The 20,756-nt window shown below is 35.0% G+C and overlaps 4 protein-coding genes across 8 annotated transcripts in view; 2 read left to right on the top strand and 2 right to left on the bottom strand.

Moving 5' to 3' along the window:
- The window catches only part of How (protein held out wings), a 38,607-nt gene extending 30,373 nt beyond the window's left edge, over positions 1-8,234 (top strand). For all 3 annotated transcript variants that reach the window (XM_070296152.1, XM_070296153.1, XM_070296154.1), the window contains exons 7-8: positions 796-1,027; positions 5,274-8,234. In XM_070296152.1, coding sequence (XP_070152253.1) covers positions 796-881 — 86 coding nt within the window. In that variant the 3' untranslated portion in view covers positions 882-1,027; positions 5,274-8,234. The remainder of the gene's footprint in view (positions 1-795; positions 1,028-5,273) is intronic.
- Positions 8,235-8,289: 55 nt separating this feature from the next.
- Positions 8,290-11,630, bottom strand: Morula (anaphase promoting complex subunit morula). The gene is made up of 8 exons (XM_070296151.1): positions 11,548-11,630; positions 10,884-11,325; positions 10,565-10,800; positions 10,285-10,465; positions 9,977-10,202; positions 9,702-9,886; positions 9,053-9,598; positions 8,290-8,975 (listed from the first exon to the last, which is right to left on the bottom strand). Exons 1-8 carry the CDS (start codon positions 11,620-11,622, stop codon positions 8,536-8,538), a joined length of 2,331 nt encoding a protein of 776 aa, XP_070152252.1. The 5' UTR covers positions 11,623-11,630; the 3' UTR covers positions 8,290-8,535.
- A 211-nt stretch (positions 11,631-11,841) lies between these two features.
- Positions 11,842-13,717, top strand: LOC138933515 (transmembrane protein 177). Of its 2 annotated transcripts, none has more exons than XM_070296262.1 (3): positions 11,842-11,964; positions 12,240-12,384; positions 12,465-13,717. In XM_070296262.1, exons 2-3 carry the CDS (start codon positions 12,254-12,256, stop codon positions 13,240-13,242), a joined length of 909 nt encoding a protein of 302 aa, XP_070152363.1. In that variant the 5' UTR covers positions 11,842-11,964; positions 12,240-12,253; the 3' UTR covers positions 13,243-13,717. The 2 variants fall into 2 exon arrangements, with proteins under 2 accessions (XP_070152363.1, XP_070152364.1); XM_070296263.1 differs by having other exon boundaries at positions 11,842-12,149.
- On the bottom strand, positions 13,421-20,369 carry LOC138933510 (golgin subfamily A member 4). 2 transcript variants are annotated; one of them, XR_011446975.1, is made up of 8 exons: positions 19,914-20,369; positions 19,730-19,817; positions 19,320-19,489; positions 15,239-19,250; positions 14,824-15,140; positions 14,200-14,502; positions 13,702-14,112; positions 13,421-13,607 (listed from the first exon to the last, which is right to left on the bottom strand). XR_011446975.1 is itself a non-coding variant. In XM_070296258.1 (8 exons), exons 1-8 carry the CDS (start codon positions 19,998-20,000, stop codon positions 14,089-14,091), a joined length of 5,031 nt encoding a protein of 1,676 aa, XP_070152359.1. In that variant the 5' UTR covers positions 20,001-20,365; the 3' UTR covers positions 13,696-14,088. The 2 variants fall into 2 exon arrangements, 1 of the variants encoding a protein (XP_070152359.1); XM_070296258.1 differs by lacking the exon at positions 13,421-13,607 and adding an exon at positions 14,617-14,646 and having other exon boundaries at positions 13,696-14,112; positions 19,914-20,365.
- Between the last annotated feature and the right edge of the window lie 387 nt (positions 20,370-20,756).

The raw sequence follows: 20,756 nt of genomic DNA, 5'->3' as shown, positions 1-20,756 counted from the left end.
GAATAAATATTAATAAAGCTGAAATAATTGAATTTAAATTTTTGAAATCACATTTTTATTTAAAAAAAAAAAAATAGAATCAAACGAGCTTGCAGTATTTCTGAATCTCTCGCTTATTCAGATATTTCAGTATTGAATTGCGATGTCTCTACGTATTCCATATTCGCGATACTCAAACCCAAACGGCATGCGTAAAGGACATGCATCTTTACGATACATGCATGCGTGTCGGCGAGTATCGTGTCAATACCGAGCAGTATTTCGCGCGAATCAAGCATTTAGTAGCTTCTCCGTATTCCACTCCCCTGGAAGAGACGGACATGTGACGAAGAAATTGTAAACTCGCGTATCGGTCGTGATCCGTAGGCAACAATCAACATTAATCCCGGCAATGCTGTTACGAATTGCGGACCAAGAGAAGCTGTCTTGATTGATACTCTCTCCGCGCGTCTAGCGGAGAGAATCTCGTCTCTATCTCGTAGTAATCACGGACTCTCCAATTCGTAACAGAACGGGAACCCGTTGCGTATGAAGGAAAGAAAGAGATACTCCGGTATAATAATAATATCCATGGAGCAACGTTGTTTCTCATCGATATGTATATTTCCACCGGATAAGATCTCTCTTTCTTCATATGAAACGGGTTCCTCTCCGGTGTGTCGTTTGCATTGATAATAGCGGCAAGATTCTAGATTTTATAGGCTGACGGAACGGGACGCGAAAGTGTCCGCGGAAAGTGACTCTCGACAGTGGCTTCTCGGTCATATGTACTCATGCTATGTATGTTGACAACAGGCGCAGCGGCGGCCGCTGCCAAGCAGCGTAGACACCTGGGTCAGATCCGCGAGCACCCTTATCAAAGGGCCGGCGCTCTCTCGTGAACACACAGAGACAGCGCGAGTATACAAAGAGAGAGAGAGAGAGAGAGAGAGAGAGAGAAAGAGAGAAAAAGAGAGAGCGAGAAAGAGAGAAAAAGAGAGAGAGAGAGAGAGAAAAAAAAGCACTGTTCTCGCACCAACGCGGAAAGGTTAGTGTCTTCACAGACAATTCATTAAATTCTCTCTTTTGTCCTCTTAATATTTTTTCCACCATCTTCATCTTTCTTGCAGTCTCGACGTCTACGAATAATCGGGACGCTTTTTTGCCCTTACACAATCATCTCTACGGATTTATTCCTATATCAAGATTCAAGGGTAATAATTATTATCATCGTTCTTGAATGGAAATAAATCTGGTAAGAGTTATATATATATATATATATCTTGAATTATCTATGAGACGAAAAGCGTCCCGATCATTCTGTGATCGATAATTTATATTACGTCGCTTTACCATTTATATTACGACGAGATCCGCGCAAACACAAACGCGCTCCGGGTACGTTTTTTTTTTTTTTTTTACCGCGTGCGGTGAAAACCCGCGGCGAAAAATACGTACCTTTATAAACGTGTCTCCTCTCTCGGATGTCAGTTCGGAGAGCTTTCACTCGGTTTTTGTAGCAGCAGCGGTGTTGTGCCTGCGCGCCTCGTCCTGTGTACCTGACGCCGCACCGATCGACATCGGTTTTGTTTTTTCTCATTATAAATCACTTTACTTTTTTCTCTTACACACGTATATATATTTATATACATACGCGGATTGTATTTCCGGTGATCGTACGGAAGAGTTGATTAATGTCGCAGTATATACATACATATGTCCCCCTACCTACGAGATATAGGTCGCACTTTCCTCAGACCTGCAACAGTGGAAACTTTCATTAGCCATAATAGTCGAGGTAATGGGAAGAAAAAAGGAAGAGCTGAGGAAAGAGAGGGAGAGATTACGATACACGTGGGTGGATGGAATGCGTGGGATGGAAAGAGAGAGAGAGAGAGAAGGACCCCTTTCTTTATAGCTACGACCGCGAGTGTTGAACGTCCGGGATGTCGAAATACCGCTTCGCGTCAAAACACAAGATGCGAGACGTGGGTGCGCATCTCCTCCGTATATCACCGGTTGGTTTTCGCGATAATTTTCGCGACACGATTATATTCGGATGAAAATAGAACGCGCGAGCAACATCTTGCGTCAGGCCGAATCTATTTATAATTAGAGTCACGGCCGCCGAGAGGAAGATTATAAAATATGTCGCCTGTATAAATTTCGCGAGTCAAAAATATTCTCACGCGCGCGGATCCGGGAGATTATTCTGTCTCTCTCAATCCTTTCTTCTATCGATAATTTCGAAAGTATGAAGTCAGATTTTAATTTTTTTACACATATACGCCCTTGTATATTTTTAATCCGTATTTCGCGCGGGCGATAAATCGCAAGAAAACATCACGATAAATCAAACGGCAATGCTCGATGTTTATCGAAATATCAGGAGATCTCGTGAACAATTCTTCGAAGACCCTTCCGGTGAAATTTGATGATTATTTATACTTTTTTTTTTTTTTTTTTTTTTTTTTTTTTTTTTTGTTACAAAAGATTCACGCGTAAACAGATCGTCAATATGGAAATCGTTTTCCGACATTAACGCACGTATGTTTGTCCAAAAGATGTACACTTTCGTTGCAAATGTGAGAATTCAAACGGCGGTAACGCGGGACGATGCGAAGGTTTATGCAATCTTATCCGATTCCTATTATCTAAATGTAAATTACTATTATTATTATTATTATTATTATTATTATTGTTATTATAGATCATTTCACGATTTAAATTCTCTCAACTAGAGAGACTTACGCGGATAAAAATATTTTTTTTCACATATTCTAATGCTTCATTTTGATCTTTTTATTTGATACAGCGTATCGTATTAAATTGTTTTTCATTGATCTGCGTTTTTTTACACGTTCGAATCGTACAAAGGATGAAGTAAAGTAGCGACTCGCGAAGATGAAAATGCTGCCAGAGATGGCCCAGTCCTTTTTACATATTTTTTATCTCACTAACAGTATTACTTTTTAAATTGACATTCCTTATCATAGAGATGCAATATCATTCTTTCTAGACCGCACAACTCGCACTATCTTTATTTATAAAAGACTAACAATAATACTCTACATGCACACATACACGCTCAAATTGATACCAATACATGCGCGAATATATGGGAAACACGAGGATCGTTCTTTTATTACGAAATAATTTTTTCAAGTAAAAATTGCTTACAATTGATTACAATTTTGATAAAAATGTTTCTTTTTCGTGTGTATTTTTTTGTGCGAATTATTTTCAAGACTTACAATACACACGCATTCGCATATTGTACATATACAGCGTGTACGAATTAAGTATGCTTGTGCAAATAATTTTTTTTTTAGTTTTATTTGAATTATGGCTTGTATTTTCTTTTATAGATTTATAAATTTATAGAATAGAAAATTTAGAATAGAAATATCATCTTTTTTCAAAATAGTTTCTAATTTTATAACTATGTAATTAATTTTATTAATGTAAAGACAAAAGCAATCGCGGATTTAGTAATCTTATACTTTTATTTGTATATTCCGGTTTGTATTAATTTGGCAAAAAAAGAAATTATTCATGCGAGATTTAATTCGCGCCCATAGTTATACATACACACATGAATCCGTATGTACATAAACAATATTTTACAAGTCACGGATCAATCAGTATTAGAAGGTTCTACGATGAAACTGTGTTTTGATTAATAAATCGCGTGCAAAATCGAAATTTCTTTAACTCGACAGATCTTATTCGTAATCGAATTTTGGATGCACCACTTTTATCTATTTCTATAAAAATATTTAATAATATTTATTTCCTCAAAAACGTGAAAGAACAATATATGTGATCTATCTCGGTAAAAATTTTAAAAATGAAAAAACAATTTGAATCCATTTATTTCTCATGTTTTCTTGTCTCAACTTTTGATCTACGAATTCCTCGTCGAATCTTCAGTTATTACTCGAGAGATCCACAACTTATGTTAATATATATATATATATATATGCATACGAATATAGAGAGATCTGTTTACAATAGCGTATATTAATAATAATAATAATATGCTTCTTTAAAAAAAAAATTGCCTGGAATTGTACTACAGATATTTGTCCTGTATGGCACATGCAATAATCATGAGCCTCTGACACCTGCTTGCTGATGGGACATTAATCACTAAAGATCGATCAATGATCGGTACAATAATATCACCGTAACTTATATGTAATCGAAAATTCCGTTGTAATCTTTCTCTCATTTAATCGGTGCTAATGTGGTGGCAGGTGCACACCCAAGGCTGCCTGTCTGAAATCATCACTGTAATAATATTCGAACATAACGTACGTGTGTAACGATTAACAAAAGTAGCGATCGATCGATTCTTTTTTTTTTGTCTTTCATTTGAATGTTTCTTTTTTTCTGACATCCGACGTACAGGCAGCTACATTTTGTAAACAGTGTAGGGTAGATGCTTCGGATAAATGATCGGTTTAATATTTTCATTCAATTTCGTGCAATATTTTATTAATCAGAATTAATATTTTGGAGAATATTTCGTGCCTTTAAAGAGAAAATATAAGCGCCGTTTAAAGTCAGTAGCAATCGGAGTGGATGGAAACGCCAATGGATGGTAGTTAATTTCAATAAACGCGGTCGCTTCAACGTAAGAATTATGTAAGAGACCGAGTATTGTGTCCTCGTTCATTAATGCATCTACCCTGACGCGAATCACTATAACGATGTGTCTATCAATTTACGACTTTGTAGCTGTCCTATGCGCGGGGAGGATACACGAACTATGTCACGCATTGTATTCGAAACAAACGGATCTAATTGTCATCGTTAGATGAACGTATATATTCATGAAATAACAAAGTACTAGAGCTTTATATTCAATACGAACTGACAATTATTTTCGCGTTAGATTATTATCTTGTCATGACGTGTATAAAAAAAAGTCGAGAATGCTTCACACTAATAATAATATTACAAGGTAGCCGGTGCAAAGCAATGCTTTCGTCAATTTTCTAATTCCATACACGATCAGATAACAATGATAATGGCAAGCGGCAGTTTTATATAACGAAAATCTCTCCCGTGAATACGAAGAATCGATTGGAAAATTCTAACTGATGTATTATTAGCGAACTACCATGCATATTTATATTGATATACGGAAGCGTTGCTTTTCACCACTAACTATATTTCTCTCAGCTGGCGAGCTAGACACTTAATGTCGATCACAGTCATAATCAGAATACTAACAAACTGTTTTTTCTTTTCTTTCTTGTTAACCCGTGGTTGCCCGTGGCCTGTAGGCTTGGAGTGCTAACAATGGATATCCACTCGCCCCGTGCTAACACCTGGACTCTGGAACAGCATCCCGCGTTCGATCGGTTCACCAACCAGCCGACCACCTTCGCCGTCCGTCCGCGTCACCAGCCCTGTTCGTCAAGCTTATCCATCATCCTGTATCCTCTTAATGTTCAGAAACGTAGTTTCTTTTTCGGCGACGAATCGTCGATTGGATTCCGAGCCATTTCTCGTCGTCGTACGACGAACGCACGATATATTATTAATTCATTTTGCAAAACATTACTTAGATAGCAAAAGTAGTCATTTTTTTTTATGTCAAATTAGATCAAAATGACATCAAAAAGACTACTTTTGCTACCTGGACAGCATTATAAAGTGCACTTGCCTAATATACAGATATTTAAATATATATCGTATAAAAAAAAAATATATATATATATATATTATATTATATATATTTATATATGTATTTCATCCTCTTATTCTTTGGGCTAGTAAACGCGGGACTTGTTTTAGATGCAGGTCAAGTACGCGCAATTCGGTGCAACGGTAGTAATTAGCGGTAGTTTTTATTACAAAGACAATAATCAAACAAAGACAAATGTTTGATATTTTCATCTTTTTTTCCCTTCAAAAGTAGGGAAATGATATTGTAACGCGCGATATATCCGAAGTATTTTATTTTCTCTCTCTTCTCGCGACGGTGAAATGAAATGTTGATGTTCGCGCTTTCCCCAGTACTTACGACTCCTACGCTGGCATATCTCATCGAAGATGTGGCAGCGCAAGAATGTGACAATATTAATAAAACTTAAGCACGATGATATAATACACGCGCGCGTTTTTTTAGAGCTAATCGCTAAAAAGGTATCGCGCGCGTAAAAGGAAGAAAACGCGTGAATCCGTTTTAAACGGATCGAAGACTCCGCTGGAGAGAATTGCAACCGATATTCTGTGTCTTCCTCTTTTCTCGTGTGACACATCACATTGGAAAAGCTCGAAATTCTGTACTCAACTCTCTTACATAAATGTGCCTTATATATAATGTTATACGTGTAGTGCGATTATCGAGCCACGTTTCTTTTTCTTTTTTTTACTTTAGATCTAGCTTTGTTAATATCGATAGTCTACGTAATAGCATTAGAAATGTGCAATCAAAATTTATTTTCTCGATACATATATCAAGAGAAAGAGAAGAATAGGATAAAGTTAACCATAAATAATATTTGAAGGTAACTTTTTTCTAGCAATCTTTTTCGTTGCAAGCTACGAGAAGGATTATTAAGATACCTGTATCTTGAATCGCGAATATCCCGAAGAGAAGGCTTTAAACATCCGTCATCCGGATATACAAGAGCTACATGTATATATTGTTTCAGCCAAAAGTATTAAAAAGAAATACTAATCGCAGAGAATATTTTAAAACGTCAATTGTGCAATACGTTGATGAAAAAAGAACAAGATGTTCGTTCCGAGACGTTTCTAAATGTTGCCAAACTTTTTGTCGAATAAAATTGCAAATATATGAAAATATTGCAAGAATTTACGATTTTTGAATCGCAGGATCATTGAATATATTTGCATATATATACACATATATATGTATTTATTTATATACATATATATGTGTATATATACACACATATCGATACCATTAAATGACGAGCAAAACGATGAAGCAAAAATGATCGAGGTATCGATTTGTTGTTGAGCTGCAAAATTATTTACAAAATATTATAATCATATGAATAAACAAATATGTATGTAATCTCTGTCCACACGCAAGAGTGCAAGAGTGTTTGCGTGAGAGAGTGATTTACTTAATATCGATTTTATCGTTGTGTATTAGTTGCACCACTTTTAGGTCTGCCATATTGTACATGTAACGATTAAGAACGATTTCTCAGAGAGTTGCACGCGTTTATAAATCCTATGTATAGTTATCCATGTGTCAAATATTATACTCGTTCTTTCTCGATAGATATTTTTGAATTTTTATCCGAAAAATCCCTCTTAGATACCAATAGCTTGGTCCTTTGTGTATATATATATAAATGCTGGAAAAGCATACATACACACATACAGCTACACATTAAGAGTGATCTGAAATTTACTTATGTTTATAACATAAATATCCGACATATTATTACGTAAATAATTGATTTAAAGAAATATTTTGAATATTATTATCCTTTTTATTAGAAAGCGTAAATTACTTGCGCATTTCGCGATCGATTATATACATATACAAAAACGGGTATGTATACTCTTTATGTATATGCTGTTTAATATATGTATGCGTAAGAACATAAATTATTATACATGTATACATAATGTATTATACATATGCACTGAGACTCAGTTGAACATCCGGACGATACGAATAAATAGGACCGTGATTTACTTTTGCGTAAAACATAATTGCAATATATATACATATATTCTTTTATTATTTTTATTATACATATTCTTTCATTATTTAAAAAATTTTGCCCTTATTTTTATTATCACTGCAAAAGTAAATCTCGGGCTAATTTATTTATATATTCCCCTGTTATCATATTTATAAATATGTATACAGATAAGTTAAATAAGGAAATATATATGTGCAAGCAATCTTGTTAGATCTTATATGGCATGCGAATTTACATTTATTATTCTATAGATATATATAGTTTCTTTGCCGAAATTTATTATATGATAATTTTTTAGTTTCATATTTTATTTTAATGTTGAGATATGTGCAGGATATATATGTGGCAATATTAATGTGTAAGTGACAATGAGAAGCTAATCTGTTTTCTGAAATCTCGGAAAGATCTGATTGTGTGAATCATAATATACTGTATGCTACTTACGAAAGAAAATTTATGGTTTGCAATAAAAGTGCAAATAGTTTATACGCAAACATGTATAAATATTATGATGAACGGCAATAAAAATATTTTTTCAATACTCGATAACCTCCTTTTGACTTTCAAAGGACCAAAGGAACACACAAATAAAATTTATACTTCATCGAAAACATGTATATGTATACTAATTACCTATTAAAAAGATAAATATTTACATTTTATGCGAAATATATTGGAGTATTTATGTATAAGCTTTATTTCTGTCAAAAGAAATATCCTTTTGTATGAAACCAAATATCGCTCTTAATGTAATATCACAAATTATATTTTTCTATCGTTACAAACTATACAAATGCCGTTTCAATCATGTATTGAAACGTCAAGAATAAAATAATGAGACAACAGAAATTTATGACTTTGGTAATCGATAGAAACTACCGGAGAGCAATAATTGATGTTCCCTAACTTTCCTATCCAGAAATTGCCTCAGTTCCGGTAAACCACATTCCACAGCGCCCGGTCCTTGAGACGCAAACATTTTCAACATCTGATGAATCCTTTCTATCGGCATCGAATCTAGATTCGTCAACATCCCTACAATATACGACCAAAACACTTGCAGTTCTTCCTCTCTCTGATCGCTGGCGGAGGCCATGATGCTTTCAGTCTCCTCCTCCTCGACGATGTCCGTCGACAAGCGATTTTTGGCCGTACTCTCTTCTTGTAAGATGTACACATCGTTGGCAGTTTCCTTCAAAAGACCTTGCGACACCCAGAATGTCATTTTGCGTCGCAAAACAGTCGCCGGAGCGTGCATCACCTCCGCCAAATCTTGCAAAGCCCATTCACCTATAAATCAATTAATTAGTGATAATCTCACTATGTGATTACGCCTGATAATAATAAATCCATCAATATGTACTTACTTTTATCTTGAAAATGCAAGATAATCGTTGCATGCACCGGCGTAACGTTTATGTCCAACTTTCTGTCTTTTAATTCAATTTCCAGGCTCACATTTCCTAAATGAGGCTTCCAGCAGAGTGTTCTGTTTCCCTTCAAGGCCTCGAATGCCTTCACGTACTTATTCAATTGATTCTGTACGATGTTTGGTAGTTTCAATTTCCAGTCTTCCTTAAACGGCGGCCAGAATTGCGCCGACAATATGAGCGCAGAAGTGGGAAACAGCTCCCTTTGCAGATTGTAACTGGTGTCGGAGTGAATATTACCGTCTATCCTTTTCGAATCGTAAACATCCTTCAGCATGACTTCGCAGTAATGCAACTGATTCTCTCCGAATCGTCTCTTCAACAATTCCAAGTGACGTATCTCGCGTTCAGTATGATAGTTGAGTTGCGACAACAATCTATCCGCCAGCAATGTCCGGTACTCGTTGACAAATAAATCCTGACTGCCATAAACATTCACCAACGTAGAGATTATATCGGATACCTTGCGCTGTGTTGATTTAGCTGAAAGAATGAATTATATATATTTAAAACTGAAGTATACGCGAAGCCAATCTGTACAACACAGACTGTTTTAAAACGCCAATAATAAAATCTCGCGGTTTACCGGGATCAGCGTCGACTGGATCCGGCATCCACTTCTCCCAATCCTCAGTCTCGTCATCCGCCGAACCATCGTCCAGCTGTAGACACTCGCCCTTTACCAATTCGTCGGCCAACTCGCTCGGCGAATCGTCGAGCAGGCTATTGACGACAGAACGTACGGTATCCTCTCTGCTCCTCAAATAACTCCTGAAGAAATAAAAATATATTTAACAAATCGATATGCAAGAATTATATACGTAAGAAGAATCTTCATGCGATAAGATGCAGAAATCTCACTTGATTGGTTCTGTAACAGCTTCCAGAAGAACTCCTGTCGGGTCGAGATGCTTGAGCGCTTTGATCGCGGCAATGTAAGCCGTTACTATATCCGGAGTGTTCACGCCGGGATGTAGGAGCCTCGTTTTGATCGCTTCCTGCAGATTCTTAACCAGGACCTTTCGTTGATCGGTTCTCTCAAGACAGATTCGGAGATCGTCTACCGCGGGTTGCGATTCAGGGTATTCTAAAGAAAAGTATAGCATGTAAATATATATATTTTTGTATAAATGTGTATATATATATATATATATAAGTTGCATATGTACCTATTATTATATTAAAGAGATGATTGATCCTTATCCTGGTATATGTTTCATATAGAAAATACGATAATTTCTGTTTAAATTTATTTATGGCATTACGAATCTCATCACTAAGCGCTACCATTTTCGAAAAGCCACCGGAATAAATTCTTATCAGCCAACTCATGACGACAGTTTCGAGCCACTATAAAAAATCAAATACAACATTAATATACATAACTATCATTATTATATAAATAATATTATAAATTTATAATAAAATTAATGAAAAACATTTATATACCTCTTCTAATGGAATCAATTGCGATGCATCAAACGTTTTGTCACATGTTTGAATCACATGATTCTCGATACGAATATGAATTAACGATGTGAGTACATTTCCTACGAGTCTCTCCAATAATTTCAGTTCAATTAGTTTTCTATTTGTCTCGTGAAACATATAAACTATTATTTGGCATTGACAGTTCTCGATTCCCTGGGCACACCCAATGCATTGAATCTCATTAACCGATATATCTGGTTTAAAAACATATATTTCTATAAAATCCCATACATTTTGGAAATATTGCGAATATGAATAAATTAAAGTGAACGTTTACCTTGCGACGAGTTATCCGAATTGCAAAATACATTAAAGGCAATTTTATAAAAGTGCTCTATAATACATTCGTGACACAGAGGTAATTGGCTCAACAACGTCGCTCTCACGATGAGCTTGAATCGTGCCTCTATTTCATTTTCTATGCTTGATGAATCCGTAGCCATATCCTTGTTCTGTCTTAAATATTCCAACTTGTTTAGAACAGGTAGAAACTCTGTGAGACTGATGTACAGACCATCCACGGCGGACTTGAACAATTCGAAGCCTCGTTGGCCGTCCTCTGTATTCTCGAACTTTTCCCAAAATGCTGGTGCTACATACCAACGAATATATTCCTCTATATGATGTATAACAATGTCCTCGACGAATTGTGACAACTTCAAAACTCGCACATCTTCCGCAAGATTCGCGAACTCCTCCTCTGTACATTCTTCCTTAGTCTACAAAAAAGACAATAACAATTATTTCTGGAAATAATCACAGAATTATTCGAATTAAAAATAAAGTATATTATTAATTTTTATTTTTAAGTAAATGCCTCAAGAAAGCATAACATATACGCGCGTGTCGAGATGACAGTTTCTGTCACCGTACGATCGTAAGATATAATTTAGCTAGAAAAAAATAAATTTGTAATATTGGTAGTATATAATATACATTACATGCAGTAGCTTTCCGTTAAGAACTGGAAACGCGCGTTCTATCCGGACGAAAATATCCTCTCGATTCGCGTCCATCTCCGTGTTTAAATATTGAACAAAACTCAGTTTAGAGTGCGTTCAGAAATTCTACCCGCGAGGTAAATTCAAAGTTTGATCGACCAATCAGGACGAAGAAATCTTTACTCCTTTTGTTCTGATTGGTCAATTAAATGCTGCTCCATTAAATGGGTAAAATTTTTGAACTCACTCTTACGTTAGTATCGGGTTCGATTAGAGTAAAGGATAAGATTAAGTTAGGTACTATTGCGGCATGCTATACTGTTATATATGATAATTCATCGAGTATTATATACACTTATGAAAGGGAAAAATATTTTTATAATACATTGTTATTAATTTTATAAAGTATTTGTCAACGTAAGTATCGCAAAAGTATTACACGAGCCATTTATTTTGGTGACCATGTCAAATTTTGAAGCACAGCTGATTTGGATGAGATACAAATAATACAATAAATAATAGAATTTCAAAATAATTTTCCAAAATTGACTTGCGATACTTGCAAAAAATAGAGAAAGACAGCCAAAGGCAGACATCTATATGTATATATATATATATTTTTTTTTTGCTATAAAATCGTACTAACAAGTATCAGAGATTTAGAAATAAACTATATATAATTTTGTTTTCAGAGCCCCGTAGCAAAATGAATATATTTTCATTTAAATATAGAAACTTGATCTTGGGCGTGACTGCAACTGCTGTCGGATATTACACAGTTCTCATGCCACATACAATCTTTCTAAGTAAATATAGATATATGGCAGCCACATATCAGTAAGTAGCAGAAGTTACTGAGATTCATATTCGCTTTATATAAGTCTATAATTTAATGTTTTCTTTTCCCATATCTACAGACTTGGCAAAGAAGTGTCGTTAGATTTTAAGATCCTGCAAAGAATCCAGAAAGTAATGGATGATTTAAAAGTATCCGATGACATTAGGAATATTATAAAACCCTTCAGTGTATTTGGTTTTGATTTACTTCACGCTGGGACGCTCAATAACAAGTACGGAGCAATACTGGGAATTCCTGCTAATTTTACTAATACAATAGAGCAAATCCGCGACAACTTACAGATCAAGGAGGAGCCGATAGACTGGACGCGACAAGACGCGCGATGTCTCCTGAATGCGTTGATACTCTCGGAAAATGCGCAAAAATTCGTAATAGCGCGCGAGATTCTGCGAATTCAAGCGGAGGAACCATATTTCAATTCATACGTACTGGCTTTTATTATAGCAATATTGTGGACATTTTATAATGCTATAACATACAGATTCAAATTGCGCGACCAGAATGTGATACTGTGTCGTACGCTTTATTCGAGTTTCACCATATGCGGTGCGATATCGTGGTTTGGTATTAAAGATTATCGAAGTTATAATCTCGACAGAAAGAATGATGAAGTCTTGTGTAATTTAGGAGCCGACTATATTAAAGGAGGACAAGAATTTTATATGAAAACATTAATTAGAAATAGAGCTATAAGATCTCTCCTAGGAGAGGAAGGAAAACGTATATATACCGCTTATGGAAATGAACAGACTTTCTTGAGGCAGAAACATGTGCCAATTTCTTACAGTAAAGATTTCTTCGACTCGCGTTTGCAAAATTTAGATTGTAAAACGTGAAATAAATCTTTTCTTGCACCTACAATAACTAGAAAAAGTGTTCTTTTTACATTTAGTTTATTCAAGATGAGTTACGCAACGATGTTTGACGAAAATTTTAATGATGTTCGATGCATTTGTACTCGACAATTCATTTTTCTGTGGAGTACTTGAGAAAAACATACCTTTTCGTTTAATTAATTATAATTCAACCGCTTCGTGTTCGTATGAAAAAAAAATGATTATAAGTGGCATGTCAGATATCCTCGTGAATGTAAACGCATCGAAAAGTATAAATGCACATGATTACATACACATGTACATATGTATATTTCTTATATCATAGATGTCAATGTAGACTGTTGATGATAATAAACTGTTACTATCTGGAACACAATATTCGTTATATGAATATATATTATCGATTATACATTACATATATATACACATTATTCTTTAGAATAATATAATTTTACTTACGACACACGTTGCGTTCTAAGTCCTTAATGTATAAAATATTTATCATAGAAGTATGTACTTCCAACATGTGTGTCTATAGCATATATGATTATATTTTACACAATAAAAATCAAGATAAGGACACATTTTATAAATCATCTGTATTTATATTATATTATATAAGCCTTATCGCGTGTATATATAATATTCTGTTAAATTAATATTTATAAAAAAATCTATAAGATATATTGTATTACATATTTTAACTATTTTGTACAATTCTCTTGCTTTCCTCCTTATATATCAGACTGAAGATGCCTATGTTAATAATGGCCTATAGAAATATAGAAACCGCATCAATGCCTATGGAGCATTTGTGAATCTCTATACATAAAAGTACATTTCGTACTATGAAAGACCAAGCGAGCCAAACTGAAAAAAAGATCCATAGCTTAGATGTATCAGTCACACTATGCTATGCTATATATACAAGATTATTTTGCATACAGTTGTGCTTACCAGAGTCAGTTTATCCTCTTCCTTTTTAAGTATTTTCGTGGTTTGTTCTTGATCGAACTTGACAACAGCGGCGATCACTCTGGCAAGTACCATAGTTTCTTTTCCCATCATGTATTCGAATAGAATATTTCTGAGATACTCAATTTCTGTAGAATCCTCTAACGTGTCGTGTCGGAGTTTCACTAGCTTTCTGAGCTCTGCAATCTCTCGTCTCTGAGATGTCAAGGTCTGTTGCAGCGTATGAATCGAACCGGTGCTCGTTTGTATCGCGGCCATGGCCACGCGCGATGTGCTCTCTAATTCCTGTACGAAATTTTAATTTAATTTTAATTCATTTTAATTATGCTATACATGTAGAAGAAAATTGTAATAGCTCTAGACATTAAAGAAAAAGAAGCAAAACAAAATAAGCTTTACCTCGGAATCTGCTTCGGTTTGTATATCAAGCTAAAAATAATGGGAATACATATATAAACGCAAATTAAAAAATTAAATTTGAAAGAATACATATATACATGAAACATGCATGAACGAGTAATTTCACTGAAAAAATATGTACATTCAGATCTAACAACAAATGTGCTAAATCAAATTATACTTCAATCCATGATTATGTGAACTCACCTTTCTTTCGTTCTGCCACTCCTTCGTTAACTCATTTAATTCCTCCTCGTATTTACCTTGCAGATTATCTATCTTCTGTTGCACTATAGCTTTCCATTTTTTTTCCAATTCTTTTATTTCGTTGCTGTGTTCCTTCTTAAGCTGTTCGATTGTTTCCACCAAGCAATCGATATCCTTTCCCTTTTCCGCCACTGCATCTTTCTTTTCCAGAACAAGACTCTCGAGTTGCTCGGATTTCTCTGTCAGTTCTATCTGACAATCTTTCAGTTGTTCCTTATACTGTTGCACAAGATTCGACTCGTAATTCTGTTGGCGATCTATAAAAATACTGGTTATTATGCATTACATCAAGATATTTTTAAAAAATATTACTTTACACATTTATATACTTTTTGAAAAATAAAATATATTTTACCAAAACGTTTCTCCAATGCGGCTTGGAGCTCTTCTTCTTTATCATGTAATTGAGCTTGGAACTCTTTGACCAATTGCTTCAGTCTCATTCCTTGTTCTTCCTCGTTGGTCTTCAATTCTTCTTTCAATTGATTAGTTTGCGTTTTCAATTCATTACTCACTAGTGTCATCTGCGTTTCTTTCGCTTGGAATGTTATCAATGTTTCGTCGAGCTGGGCCTCCAATCTCTTATTCTCTTCACGCAATTTGTCGTTATCGAGCTGGCACTTTGTATCATTACGAGCGATTTCTAATTCTTCTCGCAATGTATCGTTCGTCCGAGTGAGAGAATTAATTTCCGACTGTAGACTAACGACTTTTTGTTCCAATGATGCAATCGAATTTCTCAGTGTATTGATTTCTTTTCTTTTTTCGTCGACTTCCAGTGAAAATTGCCTTAAGTTTCCAATCTCTTGCAACATGTTGGAATTTTTGTCCTCTAATAATCTTATCTCGGCATCTTTCTCCGTCAATAAATTTTGTAAGGCGTCCAATTCTGTTGACGAATTCTTCCCGGATTGTAAACTGTCCAATTCTGATTGCAATCTGTTGTTTTCTGTACGTAGATCCTTTAAGCTAGATTGTAAATTATTCAAATTTATTTTTAACTTTACATTATGAGAGTTTAAATCCTCTAATTCGATTATTCTATCTTTTAAGGCTGCTTGCTCGGCAATCAATTTATTATATTCTGAACGTATCGGCTCTGTGTCCGAATTCTTTTCGATAAGATCCGATTTCATGTTCTTATGTTCTACGTCTTTAATCCTTGCAATTTCATCTGTCAGTAATTTTACCTCCTCAAGAAGTTGTTCTTTCTCTGTTTTCAAAATATTACTACTTGTTACAGCTGCATTTAATTTGGGGATCTTATCGCGCAACTCGTTGTTTCGTTCGTCAAGTTTTTCTCCAACTTTTTGCAATTCTCTCTCACTCATTGCTAATCTTTCACTTAATGAATTTAATTCCGTTTTTTTATATTCGAGTTGTGTATTAATGTTTGTTAATTCATTATTTAGGCGTTCCGTTTCCTCGTTTTGACTATCTAATTGAGATTTATACGATTCCACGTAATTCTTTATTGTTTTTTGTAATTCTTCAATATCCCTCTCGTAATCTCCGATTTTTTGCTTCAAACCCTCCTCATTTTCGCAAAGCTTTTTATTGCAACTCAAAAGATCGTTATGTTTATCCTTCAAATCTTTATTCTCCAAAGTAATCTTCGCAAGCTGAGCATTTTCCAATTTCAGCAATTCTATTTGTTTCTCAGAAGTTTCCAGCACGTTGGATAATTCTGCGTGCTTGGTCTTCAGTTTGTCAAGTTCGGCATTCGTCTCTTCGATCGTTTTATTTTGTCGTTCTTTGATCATTTTCATCTTTTTTAATTGTACAAGCTTGACATTTATCGTTTCTTGCAATTCTTTATTATTTTCCATTAATTGGGTAATTTCTTTTGCGTGATTCTCACTCGTTTCTTGATATTCCGCTTTCAAACTTAGATAATCTTTCATAGATCCCTCGATTTTCTGTACGTGAGCGTCGCACGTAGATTGTAAAAACGCAATACGTTCTTCTTTGTTCGCCAACCTCTCGTCACGTTTCTTTATTTCACCTTCCTTTTTAGCCAGATTGTCCTTCAAGCGAGCAATTTCCAATCTCGAAGTGGACAATTCCTCTCGAAGCGCATCTCTATCGCTGTTTTCCGATTTCAATGAGTTAATGACATCGGTTGCCTCGCGTAACTTGGCATTTAATTCGTCCACTTCTTTAAAAATATGACTGGCCTGTGTGTGCTTTTCTCTTAAATCATCAATCTCAACCGATAAGGCGTGATTTACAGACTCGAGGTTCTCTAATGCTCTCAACCGTTCCTGCAAAATCTTCACTTCTTGTTGCGATTGCGGCAACTTATGCAAGTCTTTTTCCAAATCGTGCATTTTAGAAGTAAGATTATCAATTTCGGCTGTTAATTTATTATTCGTTATTTTCAGCTCATCATACTTATCGCTCTTCAATGTCATCTCTTTCAATTGTTCATTAGTCTGTTTCAGTTCTGCTTCTAATATGGATTTGAGATTCACAGCTTGTGTCAATTCAGATTGCAATTCTATCTCTTTAGACGTGAATTGTTCTATATGCTTTATTTTCAAATGCAAGTCATTCACTTCGGATTTGAGTGTCACGTTTTCTTCTTCAAGCTTTGCAAAAGACATATCAAGAGTCGCATTTAGATTCAATATTTCGGTCTTTCGATTTAAAAATTCTTCTTTCACGACACTTTTAACATTCACGCAGTCTTGCTTTAAACGCTGCATACAATCATTGTAATAAACAAGACGATTTATCAAATCGCTTCTTTCCTTTTTCAGTAAACTTAAAGCCGAATTGTCCGCTTGGACTTTATTTTTAAAATCATCGATTGTGGATTTGCAACATTCGAGCTCATTGTATACTCCGTTTAATTCTATCTTTTTATTCTCCAATTCTTTTTGCATCTCGGAAAATTCCGTCCTATCCTCTAATTTGTCTTTAAGAGACTTTATCTGTGTCTCTTGTTCCGTCAGTTTATGTTTAGTCTTTTCGAGCATGGCTGTGTATTGTTGTAACTTCTTATTATAATTCTCACAAACCTGATCCCTGTCGATCAATGCATTTCTTATATTTTCCAATTCCTTATCAACGCTTTGTACCGTGGCCTGAAGTTTTTCGATCGTCGCATCGGCATCTTTCTGTTTCTCTTCCATGATAATCTTTTGCGCACTGTATTCATCCTTTAGTTCCGAATATGTTTCTTTATAAACTGTCAGCTGGGCTTGCAATGCTTCCTTGTCGTGTCTATACTCCACATTTTGTTTCTTCAATTCATCTAATTTATGCTGCAATTCTTGGAATTTTATTTCCTTTTCCTTCAAATGAAGTGTTAGTTCCTCCAATGTATTTTCATTCTTTTCCAATCTCGTTTCTTCGCCATCGACTTCTTCGTGTCTTATAGCCTGTTGCGTAGATCTCACTGCTTCGATTTTTTCTTTAGCGTTATGCGTCGTCGTATCCGCAGCTATATTTGTAGCATGCAAAGCTTTCAATTTACTCAATTCAGTTTTATATTTCACTATTGCTTCGTTTAAGTTCTCCCTATCCTCAATCGTATGTTTCAGATCGATTTGTAGCTGTTTTATTTGTTCCTCCTTCTCCTCGAGTTCCCTGTGAACCGAAAGTTTATTCTCGGCTAACGAAATAGCCGATTCCTCCTCGCGTTTATGCAAAATATCCACTTGTTCCGTCAGTTTCTCAATATCGGTATGCGCCGTGCTCAATTCAGCTTCTATTGTTCTCATTTTCTCGGCAGTGGAATTTTTTAGCGCCACGTAATCTTTCTCCAAAGTATTCTTCTCCTTCATTACTTCAGTAAACTTTTCTTTATTGCGCTTCAAGGATTCCTTATATTTCAGAACAAGATTTTCCAATTTTTTTAACTTATCCTTTAACTGAGTATTTTCTGCTGATAGAGCGTTATTCTCATCCTCATTAGATGGCTCATTAGTCAGATTAATTAGGTTGTCTTTGGAATTTTCCTTTCCTTCTTCCGATATTGAATTGTCTAAAGTTGGTCCGCTTGTTTGTAATAATTTAACTTTTGTATTTAATGTATTTATAATGTGATCCTTTTCTTCTATATCATTTCTCAGTGCCTCTTCCAAATGCGCTTTTGCTTGTTGCTCTAATTGACATTGTTCTTTTAGATCAGTTATTCTCCTTAGAACTTTGTCCTGTGTTTCAACTAATACAGATTCCAGCTTGCTTTTTACTCTATCCAACTCGCGATAATGTGTAGCTAGATCAGTATATCTACCACGATATTTTTGATATTTTGCCTGTACCTTTCGATAAGCAGAATACAACTGATCCTTTGTAACTTTATCAAGATGAGGACTAATATTATCATCCACTTCGCTGGCAGATTGATCCATATCCGACTGTAAAATTAAAACTTTTAGTTTCAATAAAGAATCACAAATTATTTGCTGATAAATATTTAAACAAACCTGTAAGTGATATAAATTTGAAGGGCTTTCGTACATTGGAAACAACGAAGATGCATCACTAGTGACACTGCTCACCGAAGATCTTCTTGAGATCTCCACGCGATTCGAAGATGGCGACATTAGGTCAACATTTTGGAAACTATGTTTTGCTGGTGTGTTTTTTGGTGTTTCTGTAAGTAAAATATCATATTAATTTAAATCTTCAAAATGCATGCAGAGTATGTCGCCAAAAAAATAGAACACATAATATATCCCTCTAAAATATTTTCTATCTTCAAAGTTGAGAGAAAACTATTTAAATATTCTATTTCTGGTAACTCACTCTATATATTCCAAACATACCGAATCTCCAAATTCTGAGCATCTTGTCAAATATTAAATGATTCACACGCAAACAAAAATATGCTTACCATCTCCATCTTCTGTCAAACTGAAATTGTCACTTGACGCTGACACTTCCTGAATAGAGCTGTTGGACAGTGCTGGCGATACCACAGCCTATAAACGTAACAAGAAAAAAAAAAGACCAACGTCAAATCAATGATAGTCATTTGTAATCGTATTTAAATTGTGTCGAGAAACGTCAAATGAAACCTGCGCCAATTGTTGCACGCTCGCCTGTAATCTGGCAGGCGACTGCTTCATCTCCTCCGCTAGTTTGTCCTTGAATTTCTTGAACATTTTGGCGTGTATCGGAAACTGCGGTTAGTGTGATAAGCGCGATAACGTATAGAATCAGAATTCTTCCGTAGCGATCGAACGGACGCGATGTTTACGTGGACACGTTTCGAGATTGGTGACAGCAAGAGCGCGAGTTGAAAAAATCCGTTTTACGAAGCGATTCAATATGATGAACATAATGCAACCGGAATCTCGTATTTTCGCTCTTTGCGAGCAAAATAGGATCGGTCGATACGAAGAATCCAGCTCTACATTATTTGATTATGTATTTCATGTATATTAACTATATGCCATATATATGCATTGTCCGCCATTATGGTGAGCGGTCATGACGTCATTTGTACGTCAGATATCTTTTTTAACGATGATTTTTGTCGAATGACGATTCACAATCGTGTCGTATCTGCGACGACAATGAAAACAAATATAAAAAATTAGACTTACTATAAAATGCTAGTGCGTTATACTATTAAATAAATTAATCATGAAATATATATCCTATAAATAACATATCAAGTAATTTTCTTTTTTAGTATATCATTTCTAAAAAAAAAAAAAAAAAATCCTGTTAAAATTACATATATTATCTAAAATAAATAGATATAGAAGATTTAAACTTCTTTCAACAAAACATTGATAAATTAAAAACTTATCTTAATTTTGAATACAAGCGCACACACACACACACAGATACACATACAAAAGTTAAAGTATACAATAAACTAACTTTCAAGGAATCGAAAGATGCGGGAGGAA

This window comes from Polyergus mexicanus, unplaced genomic scaffold (genome assembly GCF_030449975.1).
Source record: "Polyergus mexicanus isolate NDT 795.1 unplaced genomic scaffold, iyPolMexi1.0 SCAF_5, whole genome shotgun sequence".
Lineage (NCBI taxonomy): Eukaryota > Metazoa > Arthropoda > Insecta > Hymenoptera > Formicidae > Polyergus > Polyergus mexicanus.
This window is presented reverse-complemented; position numbering and strand designations above follow the sequence as displayed.

What these genes read in the sequence shown, in the direction of transcription:
- LOC138933510 (XM_070296258.1), bottom strand. Translation starts at nt 20,000, where the DNA reads ATGTTCAAGAAATTCAAGGACAAACTAGCGGAGGAGATGAAGCAGTCG. An exon ending in TTTGACAGAAGATGGAGATG is followed by an intron (nt 19,490 to 19,729) that starts GTAAGCATATTT and finishes TTTTACTTACAG; the next exon opens with AAACACCAAAAAACACACCA. An exon ending in AGTGGCAGAACGAAAGAAAG is followed by an intron (nt 14,647 to 14,823) that starts GTGAGTTCACAT and finishes CATTATTTTTAG; the next exon opens with CTTGATATACAAACCGAAGC.
- LOC138933515 (XM_070296262.1), top strand. Translation starts at nt 12,254, where the DNA reads ATGAATATATTTTCATTTAAATATAGAAACTTGATCTTGGGCGTGACT. An exon ending in TATATGGCAGCCACATATCA is followed by an intron (nt 12,385 to 12,464) that starts GTAAGTAGCAGA and finishes CCATATCTACAG; the next exon opens with ACTTGGCAAAGAAGTGTCGT.
- Morula (XM_070296151.1), bottom strand. Translation starts at nt 11,622, where the DNA reads ATGGACGCGAATCGAGAGGATATTTTCGTCCGGATAGAACGCGCGTTT. An exon ending in TTAACGGAAAGCTACTGCAT is followed by an intron (nt 11,326 to 11,547) that starts GTAATGTATATT and finishes TCTTTTTTGTAG; the next exon opens with ACTAAGGAAGAATGTACAGA. An exon ending in TCCAGTCGACGCTGATCCCG is followed by an intron (nt 9,599 to 9,701) that starts GTAAACCGCGAG and finishes TCATTCTTTCAG; the next exon opens with CTAAATCAACACAGCGCAAG.